The sequence below is a fragment of the Colletotrichum lupini genome, chromosome 9, assembly GCF_023278565.1.
Source record: "Colletotrichum lupini chromosome 9, complete sequence".
Classification (NCBI taxonomy): domain Eukaryota; kingdom Fungi; phylum Ascomycota; class Sordariomycetes; order Glomerellales; family Glomerellaceae; genus Colletotrichum; species Colletotrichum lupini.
The window spans coordinates 230,397-242,467 of NC_064682.1; the positions used below are offsets into that span (position 1 = coordinate 230,397).

Consider the following 12,071-nt stretch of genomic DNA (forward strand, 5'->3'; position numbering starts at 1 on the left):
ATCCCTATCTAAGGTACACGATGTGATACGATAAAAAATTTGTTTGACTGGCTCAGGTTTCCTCCCTTTAGAGGCATGTCCACCCTGATGAAGAGCCCATCTGTATGCCTTGGAAAGCGTCGTTTACCTTGCTAGGTGGCACCCAAATGAATGAGATGGATGATGAAAATGAAGCCTGTCTGGCAAGAAATGGATGAATTTTCGGTGTCGTCAATATTCGCGGATGTGTCGAGCTTACACGAGGCGAACACGAGAGTCTACTGAGAAAGCTTTGAGGTGTGAAATACATGCCTACTAATACACAATAAACAACCTAGACAAAGGTGCCTCGAGAGTACTCTCCTCACGACAGACAGACCAAAACATGTAACATGGGCTCATGTAGCATTAGCAGCTCTGAAGGCGAATAAAATCGTTACTCTCCCGCGACTGCATATCATTCTTGCAAGACATAACCTCACCTCTCCACCATAACGCGGGCGTCAAAACGGCAGAAAACCGGCCGACAATTGCAAGGAGTGGGGCGCGGGGCGCGGCCATGTGGGTCCCGTCAGCCGCAGTGCGCCTCCGAGTTTTGCGCAGCGGCGCACAACTCAGCACGGCCATTTTCCCTTTCGAAGATGAGCATCTCAATCTCCTTAACTATCTTACTTTCCAACCTGATCAGTTCGATCTAACGTCTGCATATCGACTTTATCTCTCTTTGAATCGTTCTCAGCTTACCTCGCTGTACAGACCTTGTCTGTACACGACACGCCACAATGAGGCCCCCGCCCCCGAACAAGGGCAAGGCTCCCTTAACCGATGACGGAGGCCTATCCGACAGCTCATCTCAACCAAGCGATGCCGAAGTCATCTCCTCTCGATCTCAAGCAGGAGACGAAATGCCAAATCCGACTGTTTCCGCTCAACCCTCGTCTCGAGGCTCTCTGTGGGCCACGCAGGAGATGCATGGCGATAAATCTGTCAAGCTCGAACAACTTTCACTAGGTCCAGAGCGAGGCAGCAGTACAGACTCAGCCGCGTCTGATTCCGAGTTTTCTCATTCGCAGACTGGCCAAAAATCTTCCTCGCCTCCAGATTTGACGATGAAAAAGAAGAAGAAGAAGGTCAAGGAGACGGGCGCTAATGGACCTGACGCAGTCTATGCAGCTGCGCTGGGGGAAGACGCCAAAAATCTCTCATTCTATGCAGACCAAAAGGTCAAGTCAGAATTCGCACAGAATGAGATTACGGTCCAGCTTGGGCGCCCCCCTGGTCATCCATCGCCCGAGAGATCAAGCGCGATGTCTGGAGGCGAAACCGAGGGCAGCGCATCTAATGTAGAGGATGAGCCAGAGAATCAGAACGAAGACCGTACAAAGAAGGTCCAACGCCTAATAGTTGATAGGGTCATGTCCTCGTTCATGAGTTGGCTGGATATCAAGAAGCACGTCAAGCAAGAGGAGGAGGAGGAGGAGGAGCATGAGAGTGCGTCACAATTTGAGGAAGACTTGTTTGGAGCTGCCCCTGGCGGCGATGCTGCAGATGATGCTCTCTCCAAGTCCAGTTCAATGATGCTAGGAAGTGTTCCTAGTAGCGCGAAGAGCTCTTCCAGAGGACATGAACTCGAAAGCTTCATGTTTCGTCAAGTCCCAGCTTCCAGTGCTCCTGCACCTGTTACTCGCCACAGGAACTCGAACATTTCTCTCCCACCGCCGCCGCCGCCACGAGCTGCATTTGGAGCACTGGCTCCGTTTATGCCACCGCCGCCAGCGGGAAGAGAGTCGCAAATTTCTGCGACTTATGTGCCAAGTTCCGATTCAATGGTAGATTTTGCGGGGATACCGCCACTGGCATCAGCGGCACAAGCACCAGTCCCAGGACTCATACCACCGCAGCAGGTGCAGTCGCGATCGGGCTACACTGTTAGGAGCGCAAGCGAGGTCAAAGAATTCAAAAGTTCTAGCAAACGAAGTGCTGCTCCAGCACGCATACCGCAACCTTTTTGCTTCGATTCAAAAGGGTCTGAAACTATAAGAGCATCCGGACGCTCGCACCGGGCAATAGCTTCACGACAACCACCAGCAGAGCAAGGGGCGGGTGGCACCAGCAAATTGACTTCTATGCTCAAAAACGGGATCAATGAAAGACACATACTCGGAAGGGTGAGTAAGATGAGACCCCCGTCGAGAAAACACGACAGGTCTACAGACAGCCAAGCGCCGGGCGAAGGAGAAGAAGAGGGCGATGAGGATGGACTGCCCCGAGCGAAACTGTCCAAAGTGCAGGAAGACACGATTGAGGGCGCAAAACTTGCGTGTCCCTTCTTCAAGTACAACCCAAGGAAGTACAAATCCCAGCGACCATGCTGCGGTCCAGGCTGGGACCAAGTCCACCGTATCAAGTACGTTTCTCCTCTTTTCTCACATCAGCTCATTGCTAACAACTCATCAGGGAGCACATTTATCGCAAGCACTCTCTGCCAAAGTTCTCGTGCCCACGATGCTCTCAGTCTTTCGAGACCCAACTGGCTCTGCAAGCCCACGCCCGCTCGCTGGACGCCTGTGACGTACGCGAACCGGAGGTCTTGGATGGCATCACGCAGGATCAAGAGAAGAAGCTTCGTTCTCGGAAGAAGACGTCGGTCAAAGAACTCACCGAAGCGGAGAAGTGGATTCAAGTCTACCGTATCCTCTTCCCCGACGTGAGAGAGCGGGAAATTCCGTCACCGTGTAAGCTTATGCCCCTACCGATGGGAGCAGGAACTGACTGTAATTCTTGCAGACCATAATGCAGAGGACGCCGAGACGAATCTGGGAGGCTACGAAGATTATCTTCGCCGTGAACTTCCACCGCTGGTCCGCCGACAGCTTGAAAAAGAGGTCGAGCGTGAGCTGAGTTTCGTCGAGGAAGGGATGAAGCAAAAGGTCATCGACATTGCTCGAAATCTCCAGCTCACGCTGTTCAAGGGCTACCAACAGCTTGAGAACCAAGAGAGAGGACTGCAAGAACCGCTGAGTGTTGATGCGTCTTCAAGCTCCCAGATGGCAGCGTCTTTCTTCACGGCGACCGACGCTTCGCCGTCAACCATGACGACTGGCGGCACAACGCCAGAGATTCCGGATCCGTTGGACATATTTGGTGATCCCGCTATTCCGGACTTCGACTTTGGTTTTCTTGCCGATATTCCTTATCCAGAGTCGCAGTCGCCCTCTAAGGGGCAGAATTTGGGCTTGGAGTTCAATCAGTCTTTTGCAACTCAAGAACCGGCTACGATCACACCTGGGATGGAGTTGCTCAGGGCACAGCAACACGATCTGCCATACTACGGACTAGAAGGCTACCAAGATCCAAATAGCCAGAGGATAGACGCGAGCGTTCTGAGCTACCTTCCATGAGCTGATGGGCATGTTGCGCCATTTGCGGGACTCTTATTGCTCCTTTTTTTCCATTGATGTAGTACGCAAGATACCCAATCATTCTATCAATTCATCATTGACAGCAGTTTTTGCCTTGTATTAGGAGGGTGTCGGTTCGCAACGATGTCATAAAGCTGTCGTATCAAGCCTATGGGCATCCCACCATAGACAATGGTTTATTTCGCTGCAGCCCCGGCCCAAATCTAAGGCACGGGGTCCCGGGGTGCAAGTCCGGAGATAAGCGGGCCAGCCAAAGACCGGGAGCCGGGATTCCAAGAGGTTTTGAATTAAGGTTTACTTGCTTACGTTGACTGCATATTATGGAGCTTTGCATAGTGGCATGCCGCTTGTTTCCTCCCTGCTGTACGATTCGTTTCCGTCTCTAGCCAACTTACCCGGCCCTATTGTTGATAGATGCTTACGTTGACTGCAGCTGAGCCAGCCGGAACTGAAAGTAGACCCAAGACCATCATACATTACAGAGTCGTATATAAAACGTGAACGATCATGATCCATTTGACACGAGTCGTCATCGAGCCCTGTAAACGTCTCAAGCATTTCGAAATCCAGCAAAATGGGTAGCGCATTAAGCAATATGTTCCCGCCAAAGGCCAGCTTCACCGAAGCAAATTTGCCCGATCAGAGCGACAAGGTACCTTCCGTATTCTATACCACTTATCCATACTGGTTCGAACTGACATACATAGGTTTTCATTGTCACAGGAAGCTCAGGTGGCCTCGGAAAAGAACTTACCAAGATCCTTTACCAGAAGAACGCCAAGATCTACATGGCGTGTCGGTCTGAAGCCAAGACCGCAGCCGTGATCAAGGAGCTGAAGGAACTGTATCCCAATTCTCACGGCCATGCCGAGTACCTCCATCTGGATCTGAACGACCTGACCACAATCAAGCAATCCGCCCAGGAATTTCTTAGCAAGGAAACTCGTCTTGACGTCCTCTGGAACAACGCCGGTGTGATGACCCCACCGCCGGGTTCCAAAACTGCCCAGGGCTACGAGCTGCAACTGGGCACCAACAATCTCGCTCCATTCCTCTTTACCCACTTCCTCCGCCCAGTGCTATCCGGCACGGCAAAGGTTGCACCCAGAGACTCCGTCCGAGTTGTCTGGGTATCCTCTAGCACGGCGGCCATGGCACCGAAGCCGCCAATCGACTTTAGTAATATGGATTATGCAAAGGACGAGGGCCAGGTGCAAAAGTACGCGAGGAGCAAGGCCGGTAACGTCTTGCACGGAACGGAATTCGCGAGAAGAGTATCTGGCGAAGGAATCATTAGCGTTGTAAGTTGGTGGCCATCCCTGAGCTGTTGGATGTATGCGGCTACTAATAGCGACGGCAGAGTCTTGACCCCGGGATTTTTATGACGGATTTGCAGCGTACCATGCCCCTGTGGCAGCGGATCATTGTGGTAAATTGTGCCCGCAAAAACCTGTAACTCTTCTATTTCTAACCACCTTTTGATGTGTCCTCTAGAAATTCCTAGCGCATAAGCCGATCAATGGCGCATACACAGAGCTCTTTGCCGGCTTGAGCCCTACCATCACGGAGAAGAACAACGGTGGCTGGGGTAAGCTACTCTGATATTGGAATAGTTGTATGTAATGCTGACGACAGTTCTAGTGGTACCGTTTGGTCAACTCGCAGTTGGACGACAGGATCTCCGCGACAAAGAGCTAGGCAAGAAGTACTGGGAGTGGACGGAGAAACAGCTCAAGCCATATACTACTTCGTGATGGATTGGCGCTGCCCTATCCTGATTTCTCATGTTGCTCTTGGTCTTCCTTACTATTCTCCCCTGTGTATAACAACTAGAACCTACCTTTCCAGAGAAATTTGCGAAATCTGTATACAGGTCCATTACATATGGTCATTTACAAGGTTCCCTACCTCTTAACAGCCCCGTAAACTCCTCCACCAAGCACTGTTATGTATTATGCCGTCTTGGTCATCTCTTATTACTCCTTTCCATTTTTCTAGAAACCATGGCATCGCTTCCCAGCTGCGGCCATCCCACGGCACACCGTTCCCACGCCCATGCATGGAGCCCATTACGGAGCCCCAGCATTGAATTCCTCCGCCCAGCATGTCGATACAGAGGTCGTCCTCGTCTATCTGCGGTGAGACCCCGGAAGCGAGTGCGATGACGTTGGAGCGGAAAGATGGCCAGGGGATCAAGTCGAAGCAAGGATGATGAGCCCGAGCACGCTGGATGAAAGTCGGCCTCAGATCCGGAGTGATCTTTTGAAGATTTGTGTCATTGTCGCTCGAGTTGTTGTCGTGTTCGCTCAGAGGACTATATGCAATGCTGTAGAATGGTGACTGCGCGTCCTCGTCCATCAGATACTCTGTCGTTATGCTGAGCTGAGCTGCTATCGCACGCATTGCCGACGCGTATGAAATTGACCTTAGGTGAAGGACGCCTCTGGAGGGGCTGGGCCAAATTGGTTGGAGCCATTCAAGTGCCGGCTGCTCATTCGGTGCCGTAAGATGAGCCAGTATCCTGAGGCCGGCAATGACAACCTGCCTCATGTCGACACTGCCGCATCGCGCCTTCACAGTTGCGATCCACTCACGCGATGACAGCGACAAAGCGCTATCGTAAAGTACAGGGTCCATGGAGTATCCCATGGCTATCAATCCGTACTTGACAACGTCACGAAGTGTAAAGTTCTCCCTCACTATGATGCCCCAGCCTTTCCTATTTTCAAGGGCTGAAAGGGATAGCAACGCCCGGTAAATATCCGAAGCTGTAATATTGCATGAAGCAGTATATGTGTCTGCCTTGCTATTCGATGGCTCGTCCACCGCATAGCGAGTAGGAGGGTAGGTTACAACCTCCTTGACGCAGTCTTCCGTTGGTTCTTGCGTTACCCACGCAGCGGCGACCATCTGCTCCAGATGCCGGACTTTGGTCTTCTGCCTCGCGCCTGGTTTTTCAGTAAGCAGAATACATCATATAAGGGTTCTTAGGTTGCATACGGTATGCCCGCTGGGCGTCGGCGTTTTGGCGCTTCCGACGGTCCTTCGCATCAGGCATCTTTCTGCGCGGCATTTTGACGTGGTGGTCACAAACAGCTAAACCTGAACTACCGACTCCTTGTGGTCTGCAATTGATTCAACGTTCAAAGAAAAGGATCAAAGCGTATCTCGATAGATTGACGTATGCAGATCTACTTTCAGAATGCTGTACAAGTGGTTTGACGGGGGGAGTTTGAGTGAGTCTGCGTCACGGACATTGAGCACAACCTAATCTCCGCAATGTCCGGATGCCAAGTCAGGTGTATTCGAATGCCTCGAACGCGAAAGTTCAACACTTATCACGGAAACTTCAAACTAATATGCATAGTTCTGGAGCCTGAAGGTGCCAATTTTGATCTCTTTCTCAAAGGTAAGTAAATTGCTCGATTCTCGTCAATTTTGCTACGCAAGTCACAATCCCCTTCCAATCAACTACAACTTCCCCTTGCGGTTATCCTCGCCAAGCTTCAGAATGGATGCAAGGTTGTTTGCCTCAATGACTTCAAAAAGCTCCCCAAGACCAGCGAGGCGACGTTTCTCACTCTCTCTGCGGAAGAACTCCTCCGCCGTCTTGATTCTCTCTGGGTGAATCTCGTCCAAGAGCGCGTAGTCACGTTGAATGACGCCCTTGTTGCCCCCAGAGTTTGTCCACATTGTCCAGAAGCCCGAGAAGTTTTCTCTAACTGACATAGTCGCCGGGTCTGTGGGATCAGCGTTGTAACCCGCAGGTTGGCTGGAGATTGGGAAATTGTCGAAATAGACGTCCATGGGGGTGTCAATGTACTGAGCTGGCTTTCCCGTGACCTTTTCAAACGCTTTTGCTAGGTCCTCGTAGTGAATATGGTCAATGGACACCTCCAGATCCATCCCATCAGATCTTTCGGGGTGGTCGAAGAGCCAACGGGCGTAGTATTCGCAATCATCGAGGGCAACGTGGGGAACTGCGCCTGCACCAAGAGGTACTCTCCATGTGACAATCCCATTCTCGACCCGTGGCGTCATGATCGTCTTGGAAGAGATTGTCATCTCAATGTAGGGGCCGGTAGTAAAGATGGCGACACCCATGTTATTGCCCTTTCTCTGCTGTAGCATCCACTCGGCCAGGCGTCCCTTGCCGTCGTAGTGTCCGCACCGAAAGTTTGGGTTATAGCCACTCTTCTTATAAACGTAGTCGAGATTTCCAAAGACGAAGAATTTGATCCCGAGCTCCACCGCCAGCTCGTAACAGCGGATCGTCCAGTAGGTCTCTGCCTTCTCGCCGCAGTTGAAGCCATCGATGTTGATGAAAGCACCCCAGCATCCGGCGAATCCCTTGCGTAGGTCATCTTCGTTGGCGAAAGTTCCCTCAATGAACTCAACATCTCCGAGTTTCAAGAGTTCTTTCGCCCTCACAGAGCTGGAGTCACGCGTCAATACGCGCAGACTGTAGCCTCCATCCTTGGCAAGACCTCGACAGACGGGGAGACCTTGGGCACCAGTGGCACCAATGACGAAGATACGGCGGTTTGCCATATTGGTGAGATATATAAGTGATTTGAGAATTATGAGTTGCGCTTACTATAGTGATCCTTGTCAATTACCGCAAATGCACGCTGCTCTTCTCACTGCAAGGTGCCGGGGGCATTTTCTTATAATCTCTCTTACAAGCGATACTTGATACTTCCTCGCTTCCTCCCGTCGGATCCCCTACGTAATTTTACCTGTAGTTTATAAGCAACGTGAAGTCAGAAGACCAGCCTAGACTTGCTCTCACTGATTAGTTATTCAATCAACATTAGGTGATTAGTGATCCCTTCGACCACCAATGAAGACGGTGTTTTGGAAACATGACCAGACAGCAAACAAAGCACGGGCCCAAATGCTTCAAAGACACTTACAGCCTTCTTCCAGAGCTACTGTCAGGATGAGAAATACAATTAAGGCTGCATATTTTTCTGCTCCAATATCCTTGCCAAAGCTGGTACGCTCCATCAATTGTATGTGCGCTGCCATTCCACGATCCTTGGTGATGGAAGCAACTAACGAGGCTCGCTGTCAAAGGGAGCAGAAACATCCAAAGTACCCTGTTTTCCTTTCTGCCAAGTGATTGTCTTGAGAAGGGCGCCAGACACGTGATGTCCAAATGCTTGATCAGTAATCGGATCTCACAATGGCTTGGCAGGTAGTGGCTATAATCTTTGGCTGACCAATCTTCGAAGACTAAGTCATCGATCCTCTTTAGAAAGTTGGATTAGGCCCCCGGCTTCACACGCGCTTCAATGGCTTAAGCTTTCACCGCGGAGAGATTTGATAAGACTAGTCTCAAAAGCAAAGTACTTTAAGTAACGAATCGACGCAGGCCTCATGTTCAAAGCAGGTAACCACCTCAGTTCAAGATCTCTTGAAGCACTCAATAATGCCATGCGGGTTGCCCGGTGATGTCCAAAACTCGACTCTTCCCAGCCCGGCCTTGGCGAGAACATCTTTCCACACCTGTCTCGGCCGTTCCTTACCGCCGACACTCAGCATCAAAAGATCAATGGCTGCCGTATGAGCCGAGGGCGGGTTCGGCGTGACTTGCTCCGCGATCAACAGACGACTATCCTGCGCCATGGCGCTTGCGATACAGGCCAGGATCTCCACCACCAAGTCATCACTGTAATCATGAAGACAATAACGAATATAGTACACAAGTGCGCCTGGTTCATATTAGCCATCGTTCTGGAGAAGTGGGAGAGTACCGGCAAACCTTTGACTGGCTGTTCCTTGTGAAAATCAATTGCCATCAACTTCGTTCCTAGTGAGGCAATAGAATCTTGAGATTGGGCGACCTCGCCGATGACTGTGTCAAGATCTTGGAGAACGCATCGATCGAATGGTATATCATAGTCGTCGCAGATAATCCTCATGGCATGACCGCTACCGCCTCCAACATCAACAAAAAGGGGCCTGTCAGCTGGTCCTGAGTGCGCGGCATCTGAGATCCAGGAGAAGTCGTAGACGCCACAGGCCGGAAGAAGCATTCCCATTGCCTTCATTGAACGCAAAAAAATCCTCTTGTCATCAGGATTCTGGAGAGAGACCTCCCAAACGTTCTTCTCTGGCTGGCCGTACGCAAAGGTGTATGGAACGTGTGTTCGGCCTCGTGGTTCTTGGAGCCCGTAGGCATGGAAGTACTTCTCGAACTGGGCGTATGAAACCATGCCATGTACGAAGCTTACAGGTCAGCCTTTCGTAAGAAGACTCGTGGATTGCCGTAATCAAGCACTTACACGATTCTGGTGAGATCCCCGTCCGGGTTGTCATTGATGAACATTTTGGACTTTTCAGTATGGGCCACAGCATCCTCACCGACTTGCTTCAGGATGCCAGTGGAGTTCAACATCCACGCGAGGCGAACTAGAACGGGAAAGTCGACAATGAGTCCTTCATCTTGAAACCGAGGGGTATGGTGGTAATCTTACCGAGCAGCTGCAGCTCACATCCAACAATATTAGCCAACTCCTTGTATGAAATTGAACCCTGTACTGGGATCTTTTGGAAGACCCCCCAGGCATTGAAGAGCTGCTTTGCAGTCATCTCGCCGACCTTGATGCAATCATTCATAGCCCTCTCCCGTGGAGTGTCCTCGAGCTTGTCGATGATGGCTTGTGCTCTTTGGATAATACTAGACTTGAAGTTGCGATCGCTCTTGGGATTCAAGACGTTGGCTGTGTCATACGCATCCACTTCATTGAGCAGATCCACCGCGAGCTTTCTGAGCTCCAAAGAGGCTTCGGCCGCGATTGCCTCCATATTCACGAAGTAGTCTGACGGCCGATCGGGGACTTTGTTTTACTACTTTTCGAGGATGATGAGACGAAAGTTACGCGAGAAACAAGTCACATACTCGGGACCCGCCATTTTATACCGGGGAAGAGTCGACAGCTTGGTGTTGGTGGAATTGACAAGCAAACACCTCGACCCAACTGTCTTTCGTTGGAACAGGGATGCCGATTAGGCGCGACAAACAAATAGTAGCAAACTGCATAATATCGCTGCAGACAATGCCAAACTGGAAGGGGTGGTCACTGGCAACCTGGTAACCGTTGCTTGTATTCATCGAGAGGAAGGCGAGCACATCGTGGGCTCGCTGGGGACGAGACTCCATGTAAACCAACTCCCTTTGGAGGCGATCGTGATATGGCCAAGTACTTATTCACAAGTGTCACCTCGCTATGAGAAGACAAGAGCAGATACGCCCTTCAACACAGTTGTCCTACTCTGCAACCGCCAATTCAAATCATCAATGTTAATCTCCATGTCACTGACATCTCTCCCAATACATGGGTAGCGCATTCTGGTGGGCGCTCGTCTGCATGCATTAGCATGGGAGTAAGGCTGTTAAAATCCCCAAGCTTCAATGTCAACGAAAGTCTTTGGAGGCAAACATACATGGATCTTTCTTCGGCAGTCGAGACCTACACCAGTATGAACCGGACTCGCCGCTCATTAACCAATGAGCTCCTCGCGCGGGTATTTCGACCTCGCTAAGCGTTGACATCTTCCCCAGCGAGACTCATCGGATGCCGGCATCGATCCGAGGCCCCGGAGCGCCAGAGACCTGGTGATATGACCAACCATCAAGAAAAGCCACTATCAAATGAGAGCAGGAAATGAGACAAAAGCCTGCTGGAAAGCAAACATTGGCATCCTGAGTTATCATATTGCTGATATGTAAACAGCTCACGGCTTAGCTAGCACACCAGACTTGACCAACGACTGCAAAAACACCTTAATCGCCTCAACCGCAACCGCCGCAAGATTCTCAGCCCCCTCATACGACGGGTCAAACGAAGCCACTGTAAGAGACATCGGCTCAGTCGTCTCCGAGATCCCCTCAAAGCACCCAATAATATCCTCCCTCAACAAGCCCCCCGGCGCAGCAAACCGGTTCGCGTGCCCGATGGACGTATCCAAAGAATCAACATCAAAATGAACCATCGTAGCACCAAGCTTCTTCCGCCGCAGCACCACCCCAAGCTCGGCACCGAAATCAACCTTCCTCTCGGTGCTGCCCCAGACGACATCGAACCCTGCCTCTTCCACCCTGGCCCGCTCCAAGTCATTCACGTCCCTCATACCAACATGCACCAACCGCTCCAAATCCATCGCCTCGTGTCCCGGGACCGTCCGCAATAGACCCTTCCAGCACTGCCCCGCGAGCATGGCAATCGGCATCGAATCAAAGTACCCGCTCATAACGGTGTCGGGTGTATTAAAATCATCGTGCGCGTCAAACCACACACACCCCAGCCCCTCATCTCCAGACGCTCGCGACGCGTGAAGCCCCGCCGCGACGCCCACCGCGGAACTACAGTTCCCGGCGAGGATGATCGGGAACGAACCCCTGCGGCGTTCTTGCGCTACTAGATTCGCGGTTCGTCTGATGGCCTCGAAGCTGCGTCCGATTTCACCTTCGTGGTCGTCGACCGGCTCGACTTGGACTTCGTGGACGGGGAGGCCGAGGGAGCGGAGTGTGGAGTCGAGACCGGAGGTTTTGAGGAATGCTGGGCCGGCGCCGGGGCCTTTGTTGAGGAGGCCGACATGGTAAGGGGAGAGGATGAGGGAGAGGGATTTGAGAGGGAGTTTGGACATTATGAATGACTTGTG

At 51.5% G+C, this 12,071-nt stretch overlaps 7 protein-coding genes across 7 annotated transcripts; 1 reads left to right on the forward strand and 6 right to left on the reverse strand.

The window, feature by feature from the left end:
* Positions 1–131: 131 nt before the first annotated feature.
* Positions 132–606, reverse strand: CLUP02_15980 (uncharacterized protein; the record flags this gene model as incomplete). Its single annotated transcript, XM_049294904.1, has 3 exons — positions 132–257; positions 348–376; positions 462–606. The coding sequence occupies 3 exons, from the start codon at positions 604–606 to the stop codon at positions 132–134; spliced, it is 300 nt and encodes a 99-aa protein (XP_049152051.1).
* A 155-nt stretch (positions 607–761) lies between these two features.
* CLUP02_15981 (uncharacterized protein) lies at positions 762–5,155 on the forward strand (the record flags this gene model as incomplete). The annotated part of the gene is made up of 11 exons (XM_049294905.1): positions 762–2,386; positions 2,437–2,714; positions 2,767–3,359; positions 3,505–3,624; positions 3,738–3,764; positions 3,835–3,855; positions 3,928–4,053; positions 4,109–4,702; positions 4,762–4,830; positions 4,896–4,989; positions 5,043–5,155. The coding sequence occupies 11 exons, from the start codon at positions 762–764 to the stop codon at positions 5,153–5,155; spliced, it is 3,660 nt and encodes a 1,219-aa protein (XP_049152052.1).
* Positions 5,156–5,312: 157 nt separating this feature from the next.
* Positions 5,313–6,474, reverse strand: CLUP02_15982 (uncharacterized protein; the record flags this gene model as incomplete). The annotated part of the gene is made up of 2 exons (XM_049294906.1): positions 5,313–6,349; positions 6,402–6,474. The coding sequence occupies 2 exons, from the start codon at positions 6,472–6,474 to the stop codon at positions 5,313–5,315; spliced, it is 1,110 nt and encodes a 369-aa protein (XP_049152053.1).
* A 398-nt stretch (positions 6,475–6,872) lies between these two features.
* On the reverse strand, positions 6,873–7,952 carry CLUP02_15983 (NmrA-like family protein; the record flags this gene model as incomplete). The annotated part of the gene is made up of 1 exon (XM_049294907.1): positions 6,873–7,952. One exon carries the CDS (start codon positions 7,950–7,952, stop codon positions 6,873–6,875), a length of 1,080 nt encoding a protein of 359 aa, XP_049152054.1.
* Positions 7,953–8,016: 64 nt separating this feature from the next.
* Positions 8,017–8,432, reverse strand: CLUP02_15984 (uncharacterized protein; the record flags this gene model as incomplete). The annotated part of the gene is made up of 3 exons (XM_049294908.1): positions 8,017–8,044; positions 8,159–8,192; positions 8,318–8,432. 3 exons carry the CDS (start codon positions 8,430–8,432, stop codon positions 8,017–8,019), a joined length of 177 nt encoding a protein of 58 aa, XP_049152055.1.
* Positions 8,433–8,810: 378 nt separating this feature from the next.
* On the reverse strand, positions 8,811–10,214 carry CLUP02_15985 (O-methyltransferase; the record flags this gene model as incomplete). Its single annotated transcript, XM_049294909.1, has 4 exons — positions 8,811–9,118; positions 9,169–9,635; positions 9,692–9,818; positions 9,884–10,214. The coding sequence occupies 4 exons, from the start codon at positions 10,212–10,214 to the stop codon at positions 8,811–8,813; spliced, it is 1,233 nt and encodes a 410-aa protein (XP_049152056.1).
* A 930-nt stretch (positions 10,215–11,144) lies between these two features.
* Positions 11,145–12,056, reverse strand: CLUP02_15986 (uncharacterized protein; the record flags this gene model as incomplete). The annotated part of the gene is made up of 1 exon (XM_049294910.1): positions 11,145–12,056. The coding sequence occupies one exon, from the start codon at positions 12,054–12,056 to the stop codon at positions 11,145–11,147; it is 912 nt and encodes a 303-aa protein (XP_049152057.1).
* Positions 12,057–12,071: the final 15 nt, after the last annotated feature.